A 23,330-nucleotide genomic window follows, 5' to 3' on the forward strand; every position below is an offset into this window, starting at 1 on the left:
TATAAATACCCAGTACTCCCGGCGGTCGTCGTTTTACTGTAATCGACTGCAGGGCTTAACATCTAGTATATTAAAGCCATACTTTTGTTCAGCAACTCGTCTCGCGTTCAATTGATGGTACATCAATTTAATATACTAGAAATTTGAAGATGGAGCTCCGGATCAAGCCCGACTGCCTCCGCATCACTCCGAACACATCGGCAATCTTCAAGCATTGGCTGGCGTGTTTCGATAGCTATCTGGCGACCGCAAGCAGCCCCCACACCATGGCACAGAAACTTCATATTCTCCATTCCAGCATGGGCATGGTGGCCTACGCGATGATAGAGGAAGAAAAGGAATATGACGTGGCCATGGATACGCTAAAAGGACAATTTCTTAAGTTGGTAAACCGAGTTTACGCCCGACATCTGCTGGCTACCAGACACAGTTCCCCGGTGAGTCCTTAGATGATTTTTACCAGGCCCTCGCTGTCCTGGGGAGGAATTGCACCTGCTTCCAAGTTTCAGCCACTGAGCACATGGAACTTTTAATCAGAGATGTTTACGTGGCTGGGATGCAGTCCGCCGCTATCCGCCAGTGGATGCTGGAAAAAGACGACCTCAGCCTAACTGAGGCACGGACTCTCTCCACCTCCCTGGAGGTCGCCGACTTAAACGCCCGCGCCTATGTCCCCAGCCGCGCTGCAGCGCCCTGGGCCTCCTGGCTCGCTTCCCCACCGCCATCCGCCGCTCCCGACCCCCTCAGGCCTGCGCCGTGGGATGGCCCGACAAGTCCGCGGGACCCCGCTGCTATTTCTGTGGGCTTGCCAAACACCCCCGCCCGCGCTGCCCTGCCCGTTCCGCCCTTTGTAAGAGCTGCGGGAAGAAGGGCCATTTTTCGACGGTCTGCCAGGCCAAATCGGTCGCTGCTGTGCCGCGCAGCGACCGGGGATCTCCTCCTCCGGGCCCTTCCGGGCCCTTCCAGCGCACCGCGTCAATCTCCCCCCCCCCCCGCCCCCGGGACCCTGCGTCTGGCCTGCGCGCCTCTCTGCCCCAGCTCCCAGCCGCTCCGATTGGCCCACCGGCACCGCTAACCCTGCCCCCAGCAACCACGAGGGTCCTGTGGGCGCCGCCATCTTGGGCCCCAGACGCCATGTGCGGGTCCTGGGCGCCGCCATCTTGGGGCCCCGACTCCACGTGCAGGTCCTGGGCGCCGCCATCCTGGACTGGCACACAAGGTCCTGCCAGCACCCACCCAGCCGACGACGACGACTATGGATCTTCTCCACGGCTCGCGGCCATTCAGATCGACCAGTCACGTCCATGAATGCTCGCCAAGACGACGACGCAAATCCACCTCAACGGGCACGAGACGGGCTGCCTGCTGGACTCCGGGAGCACGGAAAGCTTCGTTCACCTTGACACGGTAAGACGCTGCGCGCTCCCTGTCCACCCTGTAAAACGCAAAATCGGGTTAGCCTCAGGTTTGCACTCCGTCCGCATCACCGGCTGCTGCATCGCGGACCTCACGGTCCAGGGGAAGGTTTTTTAAAATTATAAACTCCTTATCCTCCCCGACCTTTGCGCACCGGCACTCCTAGGACTGGACTTGCAGTGCAACCTGCAGAGCTTGACCTTCCAATTCGGCGGCCCTATACCCCCCTCACTGTCTGCAGCCTCGCGTCCCTCAAAGTGGACCCCCCCTCCTTGTTTGCTAATCTCACCCCCGATTGCAAACCCGTCGAGAACCGGAGCAGACGGTACAGCGCCCAGGACTAGACCTTCATCAGGTCCGAGGTCCATAGGTTGCTGAAGGAAGGGGTCATCGAGGCCAGCAACAGTCCCTGGCGAGCCCAAGTGCTGGTGGTCTGGACTGGGGAGAAAAACCGGATGGTCATCGACTACAGCCAGATCATCAACCGGTTTACGCAACTGGCGTCCACCGTGGAGAAGACCATGTATTTCGCAATCTCGTTTACCATGGCGGAAATACGGGGGAGAGGCAGCCTCTCCCCCCGTATTTCCGCCATGGTAAACGAGATTGCGAAATACAAAGTCTTCTCCACGGTGGACCTCAAGTCCGCTTATCACCAGCTCCCCATCCACGTGAGTGACCACAGGTACACCGCGTTCGAGGCTGATGGGCGCCTCTACCACTTCCTCAGGGTTCCATTCAGTGTCACAAATCGGGTATCGGTCTTCCAACGGGAGATGGACCAAATGGTTGACAAATACAGATTACGGGCTACCTTCCCGTATCTCGATAATGACACCAACCTCCGAAAATTCCTCCAAACCGCAAAACTCCTTAACCTAACTTACAATAAGGATAAGTGCGTGTTTAGCACCGACCGTCTAGCCATCCTCGGCTACGTAGTGCGTAACGGAGTGATAGGCCTCGACCCCAAACGCATGCGCCCCCTGATGTAACTCCCTCTCCCCAATACCCTCAAATCCCTCAAACGCTGCCTGGGTTTCTTCGCTTACTACGCCCAATGGGTTCCCAATTGCGCCGACAAGGCCCGTCCCCTATTCAGTCCACGACCTTCCCGCCGTCGACAGAGCCTGCCAGGCCTTTAGCCGCATCAAAGCGGACATCGCAAAGGCCACGATGCGTGCCATCGACGAGTCCCTCCCCTTCCAGGTCGAGAGCAACGCATCAGAAGTAGCTCTGGCGGCCACCCTGAACCTAGCGGGCAGACCCGTGGCCTTCTTCTCCAGAACCCTCCAGGCTTCTGAACTCCGCCACGCCTCAGTGGAAAAGGAAGCCCAGGCCATAGTCGAAGCTGTGCGACACTGGAGGCACTATTTGGCCGGCAGGAAGTTTACCATCCTCACAGACCAACGGTCAGTAGCCTGCATGTTCGATAATGCACAGAGGGGCAAGATTAAGAACGACAAGATCTTGCGGTGGCGGATCGAGTTGTCCACGCACAACGATGATATCTTGTATCGTCCTGGGAAGCTCAATGAGCCTCCTGATGCCGTGTCCCGCGGTACCTGCGCCAGCGCGCAGATAGACCGCCTCCGCTCCCTCCACGTGGACCTCTGCCATCCAGGGGTGACCCGTTTCTACCATTTCATTAAGACCCGCAACCTGCCCTACTCCATCGAGGAAGTCAGGACAGTAACCCGTGACTGCCACATCTGCGCAGAGTGCAAACCGCACTTCTACCGCCCTGAACGAGCGCATCTGATCAAAGCATCCCGCCCCTTCGAACGTCTCAGCATAGGCTTCAAGGGGCCCCTTCCCTCTAGCAGCTGCATTCCCCGGCATTCACCCCCTACAAAAAAAATCAAGTCCGGCGGGGGTGGTGCTTCATAAATTGAGTTTGTCCGGTGGTTGGACTGTCCGCTGCGATCTGCGGAGCACCGGGGTTGCAGCCTCTTGCGGTGGCTGGACGGGTGTTGTGGGTTGGGGTACGATGGCGGACTCCAGGGAAGATGTCGTCCAAGCTCAATACCCGTCTGGATCGACTGGGGACTGAGGGCACTGGGGGTTAGCCGGTGCGGGCGCGCGGAACAGGTGGAGTGAGCTAGTGGGCTCGGGAGCCCGAGGGGGCAGCAGGATGGGGTGCAGGGTGCGGGGTGCATCTGTAGTGATAGAGGGGATGCTGGATCCGGCGGGTGCAAGGTCCCGGAGGGATATGGTGTCCTGACTGCCGTCAGGGAACTCGACGAAGGCGTACTGGGGGTTGGAGTGAAGCAGGCGCACCTTCTCAACAAGGGCGTCGGTTTTGTGCGCCCTGACGAGCTTCCTCAGTTGTACAGGGCCCGGTGTCTTCAGCCATGCCGGAAGTGAGATCCCCATGGTAGTGCCCCTGGAAAAACTGAAGAGCCTCTCGTGAGGGGTCTGATTGGTCGCTGTGCATAAGAGGGACCTAACAGCATGGAGCGCGTCTGGGAGGACTTCCTGCCAATGGGAGACTTGGAGATTCCTGGACCGGAGGGTCAGTAGGACAGTCTTCCAGACCGTCGCATTCTCCCTCTGCACCTGCCCGTTCCCCCTGGGGCTGAAGCTGGTAGTCCTGCTCGAGGCGATGCCCTTGTCGAGCAGGTACTGACGCAGCTCGTCGCTCATGAAGGACGAACCCCGGTCGCTGTGCACGTAGCTGGGGAAACCAAACAGGGTGAAGATACTATGCAGGGCCCTAATGACTGTGTGGGAGGTCATACCGGGGCACGGGATAGCAAATGGGAAGCGGGAGAACTCATCTATGACGTTTAAGTAAACGTTCCTGTTAGTTGCGAGGAGTGGCCCTTTGAAATCGATCGCGAGGCGTTCAAAGGGCCTAGAAGCCTTGACCAGGTGGGCCCTGTCTGGTCTATAGAAGTGCGGTTTACACTCCGCACAGATCGGGCAGTCTCTGGTGACAGCTTTTACCTCCTCGGTGGAGGAAGGCAGATTTCAGGCTTTGATGTAGTGGGCGAGCCGGGTGACCCCCAGGTGGCAGAGGTCGTTGCGGATGACTTTCAGGCGGTTGATCTGCGCGCTGGCGCATGTCCTGCGGGATAGGGCATCTGGGGGCTCGTTGAGCTTCCCCGGTCGATACTTAATATCGTAGCTATAGGTGGAGAGTTCGATCCTCCACCGCAGGATTTTATCATTTTTAATTTTGCCCCTTTGCGAGTTGTCAAACATAAAGGTAACCGATTGTTGGTCGGTGATGAGGGTGAACCTCCTACCTGTGAAGTAGTGCCTCCAGTGAGGAATAGCCTCCACAATGGCTTGTGCTTCTTTTTCGACTGCCGAGTGTCGGAGTTCCGAAGCGGAGAGGGTATGGGAGCAAAATGCAACTGGCCTTCCTGCCTGATTTAAGGTGGCTGCTAGAGCTACCTCTGAGGCATCGCTCTCAGAGTGGAGTGGATTCATCCACCGCCCGCATGATTGCCTTGGCGATGTCCTCCTTGATGCAGTTGAAGGCCTGGCGCGCCTCAGCTGACAGGGGAAATAGTGTGGCCTTAAAGAGTGGGCGGTGTCCGCTTTGTCCGCATATTGAGGGACCCACTGGGCGTAGTAGGAAAAGAAACCCAAGCACCGTTTGAGAGCCTTGGGACAATGAGGGAGGTGGAGCATACGGTCCGGGTCTGGGCCCAGGACTCCGTTTTCCACGACATAGCCGAGGTTGGCTAGTCTGGTTGTGCGGAAAACGCATTTCTCCTTGTTATAAGTGAGGTTTAATTTCTGAGCCGTGTGGAGAAAACGGTAGAGGTTGGCGTTGTGGTCCTGCTGGTCATAGCCGCAGATGGTGACATTGTCCAAGTATGGAAACGTGGCCCGCAGCCCGTACTGGTCCACCATTCGGTCCATTGCTCGTTGTAACACCGAAACCCCGTTAGTGACGCCGAAGGGGACCCGGAGGAAATGGAAGAGGCGGCCATCGGCCTCGAATGCCGTGTAGTGGCGGTCCTCCGGGCGGATTGGGAGCTGGTGGTATGCAGACTTCAGATCCACCGTGGAAAAGAGCCAATACTGGGCGATCTGGTTTACCATGTCTGCAATCCTGGGGAGGGGATACGCGTCAAGGAGCGTAAATCTATTTATGGTCTGACTATAGTTGACAACCATACGGAATTTTTCCTCGGTCTTCACGACCACCACCTGTGCTCTCCAGGGGCTGTTGCTGGCCTCTATGATCCCCTCACTGAGAAGCCTTCGGACCTCCGATCTGATGAACACCCTATCCTGCAGACTGTACCGCCTGCTGCGAGTGGCTACGGGTCTACAGTCCTGTGTGAGATTGGCAAAGAGGGGAGGGGGGGAGATTCGCAGCGTGGCAAGGCTGCAGATAGTGAGTGGGGGCAGAGGCCCGCTGAAGCGGAGGGTGAGGCTCTTAAGGTTACATTGAAAATCTAGGCCTAATAAGAGTGGCGCGCAGAGTTCGGGCAAGACATAGAGTTGAAATTTTGCATAGCTAGCGCCTCGGATTGTCAGTGTCGCGGCGGAGCGCCCCTGGATCTGGATAGAGTGGGAGCCTGAAGCGAGAGAGATAGTTTGCTGCACGGGGAAAACGGGGAGCGAACAGCGTCTTACCAGATCTGGGTGTATGAAGCTCCCGGAGTCGAAAAGGCATGGCGTGCTGTACCCGTTCATTTGGACCTCTGTCATCGAGTTTCGTAGATGCTTCGGGCGCGATTGGTCCAGAGTGACTGCGCTGAGTTGCGGGTAGTCGGCGGCTCGATCAGCTGTGCTGGAGTGGCCCCGTGATGACTGCCCTCTGAGTTCGTAGTCATCGAGGTGAGTTTCAGAGTTTGAAGGGGATGGATCCCAAGATGGCCACCCCCATAAGTCGCACATGGCCGGCCGCATGGAGGAGGGTGCCAAGATGGCTGCCCCCATGAGTCGCACATGGCTGGCCGCATGGAGGAGGATTGCCAAGATGGCCGCCCCCATGAGTCACACATGGCCGGCCGCATGGAGGAGGATTGCCAAGATGGCCGCCCCCATGAGTCACACATGTTGGGTGGGGGCGGAGTTGGCATACAGGCTGCAGCATTTCGGGGCCTGCGGGCCTGTGAATTCAGGGAACGAGTGCTTTGAGCCGTGGGACGGTTAGAGGCTGGGGCTTTCCTCGCCAGACACACTCTGCAATAGTGTCCTTTTCGCCCGCAGCTGCTGCAGGTCGCGTTGCGGGCCGGGCAGTGCTGCTGCGAGTGCTGATTCTGGCCGCAAAAGTGGCAGGCTGGGGCAGCATTGTGGCTGCGGCCGCACGGCGCAGGCCTGGGGGAGTCGCTGGACGGGGGCCCATGACGGGGTCGCAGGGTCCGCGGGAACAAGGTGAGGCTGCGGTAGGAGGCCTCCATAGTGGTAGCAAGTTCAACAGTCGCTTCAAGATTTAGGGCCCCCTTTTCCAGCAGTCGCTGATGCACGTAATTTGACCTAAGGCTCGCAACAAAGGCATCGCGTACAGCAAGTTCTCTATGTTCTGCCGCGGTAACCACCTGGTAATTACAGTCACTAGATAAAGTTTTAAGCTCTCTCAGGAATTCTGCGAGCGATTCCGTAGGCCGCTGGCGGCGAGTAGTAAACACGTGTCGCGCGTAGACCTCATTTACAGGCCTTACATACATTTTGTCGAGTAGCGCTAGGGCTTCAGTATACGAACCGGCGCAGTTTAGTTGAGTAGAGATTCTGTGGCTCACCCTCGCGTGCAGTAGGCTCAGTTTCTGCTCCTCTGTTGTTTCGGCTGTGCTTGCTTCCGCCAGGTAGGCTTTAAAACACCGCAGCCAATGAGAAAAAATGTATTTTGCCTCTGCATCCTGTGGGTCGAGTTCCAGTCGCTCAGGCTTGACGGCTGATTCCATGATTGATCCTGACTGTTTCTTAAGTAGATTAAATTGATGGAACCATCAATTCACTAGACACGTGCTTTAAGATATGAACAGTGGTTTTAATCTACTTACAACCGAGCTAGCCTGTTCAGCATTGAACTCTCGATGAACTGAACGACTGGCTCTGAGCATTAGTATTTATACAGCAGTCTAGGGGGAGGAATCGTGGGCGGAGCCAAGGGTGGAGCCCTGTACAAACTCCTAAGCATTCCCAGCGCTACTCTCCCTAGTGGTCGGGCAACGCAACTGCACTTACAAATGCATGGTCTCATGTATATACAATACAGTGTGAATTATGGAGTTACATTCACCACACACTGTATAGCATTGTGTCCTTGTGTCCACAGTTCCTATCATGTCTCGAGTAAATTGATGGTCACATCATGCAGTAATCATTCATCACAGACTCGCTCCTAATCTAACTGTAGTAACTCAGTCTAACTGTACCAGCTTGCTCTAAGACACCTGCTGGGGTGTGATGCTGCTGATCAACCCTGTCTAACTCTCTAAATGTCTGTCTGTGGAAAGACGCAGGGTGTGAGTGCCTCATCCCTTCTATAGTGTTTATGCCATGCCCCCTTGTGGTGATGCCACCTCTGAGTGTCCTGACTGCCCATTGGTTGTGTCTTTTTCTGAGTGTTCATTGGTTGCATGTTTGCATATCATGACACCACTGTGCTGCCCTGGACTATCAGTGTCCCTGTGACTTGGGAAGAATACCAGCGTTAAGGGGACATGTTTCCTTGAACAATGGAAGGTAACCAGACACACCCGCATATGGATCGGGGTGGGAGACCCTTCTGGGAGTAGAGTTGTATATTGTAGTTTATTGTCCAATTTTGCAATATTGTTGCTTTAATCATTGCTTCCTTGCTTCCTGTCTGGATCTAACACAAGGACTACACGTTTTAGATGGATCATTATTGAATTCTTCTGCAATTGTTATTTACATTTATTTACTTGGTTGCTTTATTGCGAAGGTTGCATGAAGTCTACCGGGATAGGTAAATGTACAATTTCCCAGAGAATCAGTGAAGATGGCTTCCGAAGCTCAAATTGTCACAGCACTGGATAAATAACACTGCCAGGAGTAAAGATGGCGCCCTCACCATGGTAACCGTCGCGGTATTTCTGGTTCCGCCTGTATTTCCGCTCCTGTTTCCATGATTACGGTGTGAGTTCAGAGATGCTGATTCTTGCCAAATAGCGCTGGGATTTTAGATGAAGTTAATTCATTCTTGCGGAGTCTGATTTCGGACTCGGTGCAATCAAAATGGCGCTGGTGCAGATAAAGGACGGAGAATACACAACGACTATCTACAGACTGGTGAGGCCAACACAGCTCGGCCAACTGGGCGGTAAACAGGGGCTTAGTTAATGGGCGGTGAATAGGGGCTCAGTTAATGATGGACGGTGAACAGGGGCTCAGTTAATGGGCGGTGAACAGGGGCTCAGTTAATGGGCGGTGAACAGGGGCTCAGTTAATGGGCGGTGAACAGGGGCTCAGTTAATGGGCGGTGAACAGGGGCTCAGTGGACAGGGCAGGGGTCAGTAAATGGGAAGTGAGCAGGGACCACCGCCCACCAACTGAGCTCTGCCCACTGCGGAGCAGACTCGATGGGCTGAATGGCTTAATTCTGCTCCTATGTCTTTTGGTCTTATGGCTATCATCTGAAATGCATTTGAGTAGCCATGTGTTCTGTATATTCTGCTCATCAGAAGACATTTTCACTGATACCTCAAATGCCATCTTTTAATTTTTCAGACTCGAGATGGAAGATACGGAGAAGCCATTCATATACTCAGTAATGAACTTCAGAAACATTCAAAAGTAACTATTATCATTTTGATGTTTGTTGTACTCTATTAATTCAAGATTTTTGACAAAAATAACCGGATGTACATCCAATTTGTTGAAAATTGAATATTACAAGTGGTACGAATGGATTTCTGAGAATGGAGTGTCCTTGGGTGAGCCTCTTTGCTAGTCATTTGCAATGATGTTGAACATTTTAGTACAGTACATATGAACTTACAAATTAGAACATAGAAAATACAGCACAGAACAGGCCCTTCGGCCCACGATGTTGTGCCGAACGTTTGCCTTAGATTAAGAACAAATCAATCTACACACCAGCATTCTACCGTGATCCATGTACCTATCCAATAGCCGCTTGAAGGTCCCTAATGTTTCCGACTCAACTACTTCCACAGGCAGTGCATTCCATGCCACTACTCTCTGGGTAAAGAACCTACCTCTGACATGCCCCCTATATCTGCCACCATTTACCTTAAATTTATGTCCCCTTGTATTGGTTTGTTCTACCCGAGGAAAAAGTCTCTGACTACCTACTCTATCTATTCCCCTGATCATCTTATAAACCCCTACCAAGTCGCCCCTCATCCTTCTCTGTTCTAATGAGAAAAGGCCTACCACCCTCAACCTTTCCTCGTAAGACCTACTCTCCATTCCAGGCAACATCTTGGTAAATCTCCTTTGCACCTTTTCCAAAGCTTCCACATCCTGCCTAAAATGAGGCGACCAGAACTGCACACAGACTCCAAATGTGGCCTTACCAAGGTTTTGTACAGCTGCATCATCACCTCACGGCTCTTAAATTCAATCCCTCTGCTAATGAATGCTAGCACACCGTAGGCCTTCTTCACAGCTCTATCCACTTGAGTGGCAACTTTCAAAGATCTATGAACATAGACCCCAAGATCTCTCTGCTCTTCCACATTGCTAAGAACCCTATCATTAACCCTGTATTCTGCATTCCTATTTGTCCTTCCAAAATGGAAAACCTCACACTTTTCAGGATTAATCTCCATCTGCCACTTCTCAGCCCAGCTCTGCATCCTATCTATGCCTCTTTGCAGCCGACAACAGCCCTCCTCATTATCCACAACTCCATCAATCTTCGTATCATCTGCAAATTTACTGACCCACCCTTCAACTCCCTCATCCGAGTCATTGATGAAAATCACAAACAGCAGAGGACCCAGAACTGATCCCTGCGGTATGCCACTGGTAACTGGGCTCCAGGCTGAATATTTGCCATCCGCCACCACTCTCTGACTTCTATCGGTTAGCCAGCTCATTATCCAACTGACCAAATTCCCCACTATCCCATGCCTCCTTACTTTCTGCATACACCTACCACGGGGAATCTTAAATTCCTTACTAAAATCCATGTACAGTATATCCACTGCTTTACCTTCATCCACGTGCTTGGTCACCTCCTCGAAGAATTCAATAAGACTTGAGGCAAGACCTACCCCACACAAATCCGTGCTGACTATCCCTAACCAAGCAGTGTCTTTCCAGATGCTCAGAAATCCTATCCCTCTCCATTACTTTGCCTACCACCGAAGTAAGACTACTGGCCTGTAATTCCCAGGGTTATCCCCATTCCCTTTTTTGAACAGGGGCACGACATTCGCCACTCTCTAATCCCTGTTGACAGTGAGGAGCAAGAGTGGACCAGTGAACCCTTTGAGCCTGCTCCATCATTCAATAAGATGGTGGCTGATCTGATTGTGACCTCAAGCCCACCTTTCTGTCAACACCCAACAACCTTCCATCATCTTGTCAATCAAGAAACTATCCAGCTTTGCCTTCAAAATATTCAAAGCCCCTGATATGAAAAGTTCTGCAGTGGAAAGTTCCAGAAGCTGAAAAGTTAGCTTTCAGTGATTTAGCATTTTGTTAATCTCCTTTATTGTGTTGTCTCATGAATTTATTTTAAATAGTTTCACTTTTTATCTTACGCTATGTTGTTTACACAAAGTATAGTGTGACCAGCGGTACAGTGTGATGTTGTGTACTCTGAAACACATTTATTCTTTGAAAATATTTTTGTCTTTTGCCATCCTCCAATCATTGTAGATGTGAGGATTGGAGCACATTTCTAAACTTGGTGCTCTTTGTTAGATGTGAATATCAGGAATGCCAAGCCTCTTGGTGGGTCAATATTGCATCTTGCTCCCTGCTAATATCCTTGAACCCTTACATCCAAAAAAAAGATCTCCAAGTTGGACCCAGTAATTTGAACATAATCAACATATTTTCTCTCAATGTTATGATTACTAAGTTAAAATAGATAAATTTCGTACACTCTGGTATACTCTTCAGATTTAAGATGAAAATGAATGTAGGTGAAGTCATTATGAAGCTTTGCATTGGATTTTTATTTTTTCATTAATTTTCTTCTGTCTGACCATTGTTTTTAAACTTTGCCTATGTTCTGTAAGCAATGGTATGATGGTGTGTTGTACAGATTGGAGGCATTTTCAATAAGGGGAAGAGTAACTTGAATGAAACCTGGCTGGCTTTGCTTCTCTATCAGAGCTATGCAAAATAGCACAATATGCTTTATAGTTCTGTGTTACTGAATGGCTTCTTCATTTCTGATTATTTTTGTATCCTAATTAATATGAATTTCAAGTATTGTCAATTTTATTAAATTACAAATGGAAACAATGTAGCAGTTGGTTTATATTCTTTTCGTATGTATTTAAAATATTTATGTTTTGTTTAAAAATTAGCCAAAATCATTAGTGGAATTTAGGTTGCAGTAACCAGAAAAAGGAGTTCTGCCACATCTCCAATAATGCTGTTCAAGGACTTCCTGTGGCGGCTTTGAAGGAGTAAGCCGCACATTTGGTGGATCCCGCTCTGGTCGGACTTTTGGACGTTTTTCCCCTGATTTTTTTTCTTTTAACGGACTTTAATTGTAAAACGGATGTTAGTTGCTATTCTCTACCGAATTCCCACTTTGGTGCATGGAGAAAAGGACTAGAAGTGTTCGTGAAGGCAGAAACAAAAAGATAGAGAAGACTTGGGCTAGTTGCAACAGGAGACAGCATTGCGGAGGGTCGGACCATGGCTTGTCGACCCAGCAGTCTATGGAGCAGCTGATGCAAGTCATTCAGGAAGGCTTTGGACGCCCAGGATTGGATGATCCAGAAGGTGGAGAAGGTGCTGGCTGAGCAGGAGGAGCATCAGACTGCAGTGGAGCTGGAGGTGGGGATGCTGAGGAACCAGCAGAAGAAGCTTCTGGAGAAGGTGGCGGACCTAGAGAATGGGTCCCGCTGGCAGAATCTAAGAATTGTCGGGCTCCCGGAGGGGTCCGAAGGAATGGACGGTGGGGCATACATCGCAGACATGTTTGAGAAGCTGCTGGGGATGGGGAATTTGCCCGACCCTTGGAGGGCGATAGGGCTCTCCGAGCACTCGCGACGAAGCCACGAATGGGAGACCCCACCCCCCGAGAGCAATGGTGGTGAGATTCCACAGGTTCTCAGATAAGGAATGTATCCTGCAGTGAGTCAAGCAGACACTGCTTGAGTGTGGTGGTGGTTAGGAGGAGAGCAGGCTTCAACCAGATCAGGGCGATCCTTTTCAAGAAAAAGGCGAAGTTTGGATTGTTATACCCAACCCTTCTCTGGATCACGCATGAGGTTCAGCACTTCTACTTCGAGTCGCCTGAGGAAGTGTTGGACTTTGCGAAAAATAAAGGGCTGGTGGTGAACTGAGAACTTTTGAACTTTGCTGCAACGTTCATGTTTTTGTTTTTTCTTTTTTCTCCGTTTTTGTAAAAAGTTTCTCATTTTGCGTTTTATGCAAGATGTTTGTGATGCCCTTTGCATTGATTTGGAACCAGCAGTAGAGCTGAGTGAGTTAAGGTTTTCATTTGCACTGTTGGGGGATGGAGGTTTGCTTGTTTTGATCTTGGTGTTTTTCTGTTGGGCAATTGTGTGGGGATTGTTTGATGTTGGAGTTCGTTTGTATGAGCGGGTGGGGAGGGAACAATGTGTGGGGGACTATCTGGCACCGGGGATGGAGGCCACCAAGCTAGCTGGGTGAGCTAGCTCTTGGAAGAGCAGTGGGAGTGTGTATATGTTTGGTTTAGGAAAGGGGTTGGGTTACAGGGTGTTGTTGCTGAGGGCGGGGGGGGGGGGGGGGGGGGACTTGGGTTGAGGCACAGAGAGGAGATTGGGGCCGTGGGCTGCCTGGGGATGGACTGGTGGAGGCATGGAACACTGGCTGGAGGCGGGCCTAAAAGAGGGGATGGCTGATCGGCGAGGGGGGGGGGGGGGGCGGTAATGAGCCCCCCAACTAGGCTGATCACCTGGAATGTTTGAGGGTTAAATGGGTCGGTCAAAAGGGCACATGTGTTCGTGCATATTAGGGAATTGAAAGCGGATGTGGTAATGTTGCAGGAGATGCACCTTAAGGCAACGGATCAGGTTAGACTGAGGAAAGGCTGGGTCAGCCAGGTGTTTAACTCTGCACTAGATTCAAAGACTAGAGGGATCCTCGTCAATAAGCGGGTGGTGTTTGATGCGGGTAGAATAGTCTCGGATGTGGGAAGTCGGTACATGAACTATTACCACCTGCACCCCCTCTAGCTTCCCACTGACCATAATGTCTATAATGTTTATCCCAAAAATACCTCAAAATGCTTATTTTTAAAAAAAAATGCTGTTCAATTGGGTTACATTCCACACTTGTAAATATTAATATCTCGTGGCAGCAATTCAGACTTATTGTGGGAATTGAAAACTTAGTGAACAATCCTTAACTGTTTCTCATGAATTTAGGAGTATTTACCAAGCATCCCAACTTCATGCCATGCGTTTAAATGCCGAGTCTCCTGATGAGATACCATTATAGTGCTACTTATGGTGGAGCGGGGCAACTTTGAAAGCAACTTTCTAATTTCTGCATTTAAACTCGCTGGAGGTTTACCATTACCTGAAGATAAGAGGACAGTTGAGGGTCAGTGGATCCACTGACCCTCAACTGCCCTCTTATCTTCAGGGCTTCTCTGAAGTCTGCTTCGCTCTAAGTCTGCTTCTTGCAGCTCTGTCTTTAAAAAATGAGGGCGCCATCAACCGGCCGCGTTACATCCGAAAGGCGGCACGGCTGGTCGACCCCTCTGGTTCCACCTGGGCACCCTGGCATTAATGGGTGCCAATCTGGCACTGCCAGCTGGCAAGGGCACTACCAGGCTGTGGCAGTGCCAACCTGGCATTTTTCCCGTGGCGGTGATCGGGCCTGGGGGTTCCCTGCACTGATGCAGGGGAGTGCGTGGGAGCCTGAGGATCACTTGTAGGTCAGTTAGGGTTTTGGAGAGGGTTGAGATCCAACGAATGGAGCTCCTCGGTGCACAAAACAGGCCTCCGAATTTATAGGTTTCTTGGTGCTCCGAACACCAGGAAACACTGGCTAAACATGCTTGTTATGGGACTCTGTTTCCATCCGGGTAGATCACGCTCCTATTTCTCTGCTCCTTTCTCTCAACTTTACTTAAAAGGATCTGTCTCTGATCTCTGTCCTTGACTCTCATCTGGGACTGTCTTCTATGACCTGTATCTGACAAGGAAGTCATAAAGGCAAAAACTAGAGCATACCATACTGCAAAAGTTGCAGGAATGGGGAACATCAAGGTTCAGCAAAAGGATATAAAAAATCAAATCAAAAGATCTAAGATGAACTATGAAAGGAAATTAGCAGAAAGCATAAACACTGATATCAAAAACTTCTATAAGTATTTAAAGAGGAAGAGAAAAGCCAAGGTAAATGTTGGCCCTTTGGAGGATGATACCGGTGAGGTAATAATGGGGACCACAGAGATGACAGAGGCACTGAACCAATAATAGGGTATTAAAGGAGATGGCAGCGGAGATAGTGGATGCGTTGGTTATGATAATTCAGAATCACCTGGATTCTGGAAGGAAACTTGCTAATGTGACACCCCTATTCAAAAAGGGAGAGAGGCAAAAAGTAGGAAACTATAGACCGGTTAGCTTTACCTCTGTGGTGGGGAAGTTGCTGGAATCAATCATTAAAGAGGAGATGACTGAACATTTGGAAAGACAAAGCTCAATCCACCATTGTCAGCATGGTTTTATGAAGGGTAAGTCATGCTTAACAAACTTGTTTGAGTTCTTTGAGGATGTATCCAGCAAGGTGGCTAATGGGGAACCTGTGGATACAGCATGTCTCGACATCCAGAAGGTGTTTGATAAGGTGCAACATAAGAGACTGATCAGAAGGTGAGATCACAGGGGATTGAAGGCAGAGCACTATATTGGGTTGATGATTGGCTGACTGATAGAAGGCCGAGGGCCAGGATAAATAGGTCCTTCTCTGGCTGGCGAACTGTAACCAGCAGGGTGCCATAGGGGTCAGTCCTCGGACCTCAACTGTTTTCAATTTATATAAATGATCTGCAAGCAGGGAAAGAACATAACATAGCAAAATTTGCGGATGATACTGAAATAGGTGGGAAAGCAGGCAGTGAAGAGGAGATAAATATTTTCCAGACAGATATCGATAGGTAAGGAGATTGGGCCAAAGTTTGGCGGATGAATTAATGTGGATAAATGTGAGGTTATCCATTTTGGCCCAAAAAAAATAGGAAGGCAAATCCCCCACCCCGATGCAGCGGGTGGACTGTTTCCGTGAGGGCCTTCTTTCCTCCGTGCCGGGCCCCTGTAGGGCCCTGGCATATTTCCCAGGGCCGACTGGGAGCAGAGAACCCCTGCGCATGCGTGGAAGTACGCCGGCCGGTCTGCACATGCGTGAGATCACGCATGCCGTTCCGCACATGCGTGAACTCGCGCCAACCCTTTGCCGCCAGCTCCGGCGTTAAACAAGCCCCTGAAAACTTGGAGAATTCCTCACTTTCGGGGGCTGTTGACGCCGGAATGGTTGGCGCTGGATTTCCTGCCGGTGTGGGGACTTATCCCGCCCAAGATGTGTCTGGGCAGAAGGATCTGTGTGTCTTTGTTTATCAATTGCAGAAAGTCGGTATGCAGTTACAGCATATAATTAAAATGGCAAATGGAATGTTAGCGTTTATTGCAAAAGGACTAGAGCATAAAAATAAGGACGTGTTGTTGCAATTGTATAGAATGTTGGTGAGACCACATCTGGAATATTGTGTCCAGTTTTCGTCTCTTTATTTGAGGAAGGATATGGGTGGTGGCATTTGAGGCAATTCAGAGGAAGTTCACCAGATTGATTCTGGGATGAAAGGGTTGATGTGTGAGGAGAGATTAAACAGTTCGGACTCGTACTCCCTGGAGTTTAGAAGGATTAGAGGTAATCTAATCGAGGTGTATAAACCTTCCCCTCTCTGAGGCTGAGCGTGCTGTTCTCAGCAAAGGACTCCGCTTTGTACCCTTACGTCCTCCCCTCGATGAATTGGAACTCTTCTTCCGTTGCCTTCATCTCCGTGACCACGTCTTTGGGCAAGAATCCTCCCCCCTGTTCCACTGATCCTTACATGTGCCTCCAACATTCTGCCTCCAATTGGACACCCCCGTCGGGACAATTATCTGCTCTCAATCTTTTCATTGAGAACTGTCGACGGGACATTGGCCGTCTTAATTGTTCTTCACCCCTCACCCCTTCCAACCTCTCTCCTTCCTACTTTCCGCTCTTCACTCCATCAGGTCCAACTGCGACTTTGTCATCAAATGTGCCGACATACAGGGTGCTGGATTCGTCTGGCGTACTGACCTCCTAACTCGCAGAGCCTGACAGCCAACTCTCAGATACCTCCCCCTGGACCATGACGACCATGCAACATCAAGCCATTATCTCCCACACCATTAGATACCTCATTTCCTCCGGACGCCTTCCCCCTACGGCTTCCAATCTCATAGTCTCCTAACAATGGATAGCCCGCTTTTACCTACTTCCCAAAATCCTCAAAAAGGCCTGTCACGGTAGGCCCATTGTGTCAGCATGCTCCTGCCCCACCGAACTTACTTCCTCTTACCTTGACTCCATCCTCACTCCTCTAGTCCATTCCCTCCCCACCTACATCCAGGATTCCTCTGATTCCCTGTGTCATATTGACAGCTTCCAGTTCACAGGCCCTAATCACGTCCTATTCACCATGGATGTGCAATCTCTTTACACCTCCATCTCACAGCAGGATGGCCAGAGAGCTCTTTGTTTCTTTATCGAAAAGAGGCCTGAACAATTCCCATCCACCACCATTCCCCTCCGCCTGGCTGAACTTGTTCTATCTCTCAACAGCTTCTCCTTTAACTCATCCCACACTCTCCAAATCAAAGGTGTAGCAATGGGTACCCGCATGGTTCCTAGCTGCGTTTGCCTTTTTTGGGTATGCGGAACATTCCGTGTTCCAGGCCTACCCGAGTGCCCTCCCACAACTCTTTTACAGATACATCAATTACTATTTTGGTGCTGCTTCCAGTTTCCAACCCTCCATCACTTTCACCTGGGCAATCTCAGACACTTCCCTTCCTTTCCTTGACCTTGCTGTCTCAATTTCCGGCACTAGACTATCTACCAATATCCATTACAAGCCCACTGACTCCCACAGCTATCTGGACTACAGCTCTTCGCACCCTACACCCTGTAAGGACTCCGTCCCTTTCTAATTTTAGTTTCTCTGCTGTTTGGCCTTTCACATCTTGTATTCTGTCTGGGACTGCCCCTGAGCAGTCTATTCCCTGGGTTTCTGTGGTTATGGCTCATCTTTCATTCCCTCACCCTACAGTATAAATATCTCCCACTTTAGAACATAGAACATTACAGCGCAGTACGGGCCCTTCGGCCCTCGATGTTGCGCCGACCTGTGAAACCATCTGAAGCCTATCTGACCTACATAGAACATAGAACAGTACAGCACAGAACAGGCCCTTCGGCCCTCAATGTTGTGCCGAGCCATGATCACCCTACTCAAACCCACGTATCCACCCTATACCCGTAACCCAACAACCCCCCCCCCTTAACCTTACTTTTATTAGAACACTACGGGCAATTTAGTCTGGCCAATCCACCTAACCCGCACATCTTTGGACTGTGGGAGGAAACCGGAGCACCCGGAGGAAACCCACGCACACAGGGGGAGGACGTGCAGACTCCACACAGACAGTGACCCAGCCGGGAATCGAACCTGGGACCCTGGAGCTGTGAAGCATTTATGCTAACCACCATGCTACCCTGCTGCCCATTTCATTTTCTTCCATATGTCTATCCAGTGACCACTTAAATGCCCTTAAAGTTGGCGAGTTTACTACTGTTGCAGGCAGGGCGTTCCACACCCCTACTACTGTCTGAGTAAAGAAACTGCTTCTGACATCTGTCCTATATCTACCACCCCTCAATTTAAAGCTATGTCCCCTCGTGTTGGTCATCACCATCCGAGGAATAAGACTCTCACTGTCCACCCTATCTAACCCTCTGACAATCTTATATGTCTCTATTAAGTCACCTCTCAGCCTTCTCCTCTCTAACGAAAACAACCTCAAGTCCCTGAGCCTTTCCTCATAAGACCTTCCCTCCATACCAGGCAACATCCTAGTAAATCTCCTCTGAACCCTTTCCAAAGCTTCCACACCCTTCCTATAATGTGGTGACCAGAACTGCACGCAGTACTCCAGGAGCGGCCGCACCAGAGTTATGTACAGCTGCAGCATGACCTTGTGGCTCCGAAACTCAATCCCCCTACTGATAAAGGCTAGCACACCATATGCCTTCTTAACAGCCCTATTAACCTGGGTGGCAACTTTCAGGGATTAATGTACCTGGATGCCGAGATCTCTCTGTTCATCTACACTACCAAGAATCTTGCCATTAGCCCAGTACTCTGCATTCCTGTTGCTCCTTCCAAAGTGAACCACCTCACACTTTTCCGCATTAGACTCCATCTGCCACCTCTCAGCCCAGTTCTGCAGCTTATCTATGTCCCTCTGTATCCTATAACATCCTTCAGCACTATCCACAACTCCACCGACCTTCGTGTCATCTGCAAATTTACTAACCCATCCTTCTACACCCTCTTCCAGGTCATTTATAAAAATGACAAACAGCAGTGTCTCCAAAATAGATCCTTGCGGTACACCACTAGTAACTGAACGCCAGGATGAACATTTGCCATCAACCACCACCCTCTGTCTTCTTTCAGCTAGCCAATTACTGATCCAAACCGCTAAATCACCTTCAATCCCATACTTCCTTATTTTCTGCAATAGCCTACCGTGGGGAACCTTGTCAAACGCCTTACTGAAATCCATATACACCACATCAACCGCTTTACCCTCCTCCACCTGTTTGGTCACCTTCTCAAAAAACTCAATAAGGTTTGTGAGGCATGACCTACCCTTCACAAAACCGTGTTGACTATCGCTAATCAACTTGTTCTTTTCAAGATAATTATAAACCCTATCTCTTATAACCTTTTCCAACATTTTACCCACAACCGATGTAAGGCTCATAGGTCTATAATTACCAGGGTTGTCTCTACTCCTCTTCTTGAACAAGGGGACAACATTTGCTATCCTCCAGTCTTCCGGCACTATTCCTGTCGACAAAGACGACATAAAGATCGACAAAGGCTCTGCAATCTCCTCCCTGGCTTCCCAGAGAATCCTAGGATAAATTCCATCTGGCCCAGGGGACTTATCTATTTTTACACTTTCCAAAATTGCTAACACCTCCTCCTTGTGAACCTCAATTCCATCTAGCCTGGTCGACTGAACCTGAGTATTCTCCTCGACAACATTGTCTTTCTCCAGTGTAAACACTGACGAAAAATATCCATTTAACTCTTCCCCTATCTCCTCTGATTCCACACACAACTTTCCACTACTATCCTTGATTGGCCCTAATCTTACTCTAGTCATTCTTTTGTTCCTGATATACCTATAGAAAGCCTTAGGGTTTTCCTTGATCCTATCCGCCAACGACTTTTCGTGTCCTCTCCTCGCTCTTCTTAACTCTCCCTTTAGGTCCTTCCTGGCTAACTTGTAACTCTCAAGTGCCCTAACTGAGCCTTCATGTCTCATCCTAACATAAGCCTTCTTCTTCCTCTTGACAAGTGCTTCAACTTCCTTAGTAAATCACGGTTCCCTTGCTCGACAACTTCCTCCCTGCCTGACGGGTACATACTTATCAAGGACACGCAGTAGCTGTTCCTTGAAAAAGCTCCACATTTCGATTGTACCCATCCCCTGCAGTTTCCTTCCCCATCCTATACATCCTAAATCTTGCCGAATAGCATCATAATTGCCTTTCCCCCACCTATAATTCTTGCCTTACGGTATATACCTATCCCTGCCCGTTGCTAAAGTAAACATAACCAAATTGTGATCACTATCACCAAAGTGCTCACCTACATCTAAATCTAACACTTGGCCGGGTTCATTACCCAGTACCAAATCCAATGTGGCTTCGCCCCTTGTTGGCCTGTCTACATACTGTGTCAGAAAACTCTCCAGCACACACTGCACAAAAACTGACCCATCTATAGTACTCGAACTATAGTATTTCCAGTCAATATTTGGAAAGTTAAAGTCCCCCATAACAACTACCCTGTTACACTCGCTCCTGTTGAGAATCATCTTTGCAATCCTTTCCTCTACATCTCTGGAACTATTCGGAGGTCTATAGACAACTCCCAACAGTGTGACCTCTCCTCTCCTGTTCCTAACCTCGGCCCATACTACCTCAGTAGACGAGTCCTCAAAAGTCCTTTCTGCCGCCGTAATACTTTCCTTGATTAACAATGCCACACCCCCCCTTTTACCACCTTCTCTGTTCTCACAGAAACATCTAAATCCTGGAATCTGCAACAACCATTCCTTTCCCTGCTCTACCCATGTCTCTGAAATCGCCACAACATCGAGATCCCAGGTACCAACCCATGCTGCAAGCTCACCCACCTTATTCCGGATGCTCCTGGCGTTGAAGTAGACACACTTCAAACCAGCGTCTTGCTTGCCGGTGCCCTCTTTCGAACTTTTAACCCTATCCCTGACCTCACTACTCTCAACATCCTGTACACTGGGACTACAATTTAGGTTCCCATCCCCCTGCTGAATTAGTTTAAATGCCTTTCTATGCCTTTTAGTTTTGACGAAGGGTCATCTGGACTCAAAACGTTAGCTCTTTTACAGATGCTGCCAGACCTTCTGAGATTTTCCAGCATTTTCTGTTTTTTGGTATAAAACACTCAATGGGATTGATAAAGTAAACATAGACCAAATGTTCCCCCTGTGGGGCAATCTGAGGTTACAGATGTCGGTTGAGCGGCAGTAGATTAAATAATATAATAATAATAATATTGCAGGCCTCGTCAAAAAGAAAAAGGAGGCATTTGTCAGGGCTAGAAGGCTGGGAACCGACAAAGCCTGTGTGGAATACAAGGAAAGTAGGAAGGAACTTGAGCAAGGAGGGCTAAGAGGGGTCACGAAAAGTCATTGGCAAATAGGGTGATGGAAAATCCAAAGGCTTTTTACGCGTACATAAAAAGCAAGAGGGTAGCCAGGGAATGGGTTGGCCCACTGAAGGACAGGCAAGAAAATCTATGTGTGGAGCCAGAGGAAATGGGCGAGGTACTAAATAAATACTTTGCATCTGTATTCACCATTGGTAGAATTGGTAGATGTTGAGTCTGGGGAAGGGTGTGTAGATAGCCTAGGTCAGATTGAGATCCAAAAAGACGCGGTGTTGGGCGTCTTGAAAAATATTAAGGTTGATAAGTCCCCAGGGCCTGATGGGATCTACCCCAGAAGAAAAAAATGAAAATGAAAATTGCTTATTGTCACGAGTAGGCTTCAATGAAGTTACTGTGAAAAGCCCCTAGTCGCCACATTCCGGCGCCTGTTCGGGGAGGCTGGTACGGGAACTGAAGGAGGCTAGAGAGGAAATTGCTTAGGCCTTGACAGAAATCTTTGGATCCTCACTGTCTTCAGGTGATGTCCAGGAGGACTGGAGAATAGACAATGTTGTTCCTTTGTTTAAGAAGGGAATCAAGGATAATCCAGGGAACTACAGGTCGGTGAGCCTTGCGTCAGTGGTAGGGAAATTACTGGAGAGAATTCTTCGAGACAGGATCTACTCCCATTTGGAAGCAAATGGATGTATTAGTGAGAGACAGCACGGTTTTGTGAAGGGGAGGTCGTGTCTCACTAACTTGATAGAGTTTTTCGAAGAGGTCACAAAGATGATGCAGATAGGGCAGTGGATGTTGTCTATATGGACTTCAGTAAGGCCTTTGACAAGGTCCCTCATGGTAGGCTGGTACAAAAGGTGAAGTCATACGGGATCAGGGTGAGCTGGCAAGATGGATACAGAACTGGCTAGGTCATAGAAGGCATAGAAGGGTGCTTTTCTGATTGGAGGGCTGTGACTAGTGGTGTTCCGCAGGGATCAGTGCTGGGACCTTTGCTGTTCGTAAATGATTTGGAGGAAAATGTAACAGGTCTGATTAGCAAGTTTGCAGACGATGCAAAGGTTGGTGGAATTGCGGGTAGCGATGAGGACTGTCAGTGGATACAGCAGGATTTAGATCGTTTGGAGACTTGGGTGGAGAGATGGCAGATGGAGTTTAATCCGGACAAACGTGAGGTCATGCATTTTGGAAGATCTAATACAGGTAGGGAATATACAGTGAGTAGTAGAACCCTCAAGAGTATTGACAGTCAGAGAGATCTAGGTGTACAGGTCCACAGGTCACTGTAAGGGGCAACACAGGTGGAGAAGGTAGTCAAGAAGGCATACGGCATGCTTGCCTTCATTGGCCGGGGCATTGAGTATAAGAATTGGCAAGTCATGTTGCAGCTGTATAGAACCTTAGTTAGGCCACACTTGGAGTATGGTGTTCAATTCTGGTCGCCACACTACCAGAAGGATGTGGTGCCTTTAGAGAGGGTGCAGATTTACCAGGATGCTGCCTGGTGTGGAGGGCATTAGCTTTGAGGAGCGGTTGAATAAACTCTGTTTGTTCTCACTGGAATGACGGAGGTTGAGGGGCGACCTGATAGAGGTCTCAAAAATTATGAGGGGCACAGACAGAGTGGGTAGTCAGAGACTTTTTCCCAGGGTCGAGGGGTTACTAGGGGGCATAGGTCTGGTCGCCCCTCAATCTTCTCTGATCCACCAAAAACAAGCCAAGCCTATCCAACCTCTCTTCATAATTTAAATGTTCCATCCGAGGCAAAATCAGAGTGGATAGTCAGAGGCTT

The 23,330-nt window shown here is 49.7% G+C and overlaps 1 protein-coding gene across 3 annotated transcripts in view; it reads left to right on the forward strand.

The window, feature by feature from the left end:
- The first annotated feature begins 8,435 nt into the window (after positions 1-8,435).
- Positions 8,436-23,330, forward strand: part of flr (fleer) — a 331,879-nt gene continuing 316,984 nt past the window's right edge. For all 3 annotated transcript variants that reach the window (XR_005463422.1, XM_038819902.1, XM_038819903.1), the window contains exons 1-2: positions 8,436-8,640; positions 9,079-9,144. Coding sequence is in view for 2 of the 3 variants with exons in the window: in XM_038819902.1 (XP_038675830.1) it covers positions 8,587-8,640; positions 9,079-9,144 (120 nt within the window). In the remaining variant the exon portion in view is untranslated. The remainder of the gene's footprint in view (positions 8,641-9,078; positions 9,145-23,330) is intronic.

This window comes from Scyliorhinus canicula, chromosome 15, assembly GCF_902713615.1.
Source record: "Scyliorhinus canicula chromosome 15, sScyCan1.1, whole genome shotgun sequence".
Taxonomy (NCBI): Eukaryota; Metazoa; Chordata; class Chondrichthyes; order Carcharhiniformes; family Scyliorhinidae; genus Scyliorhinus; species Scyliorhinus canicula.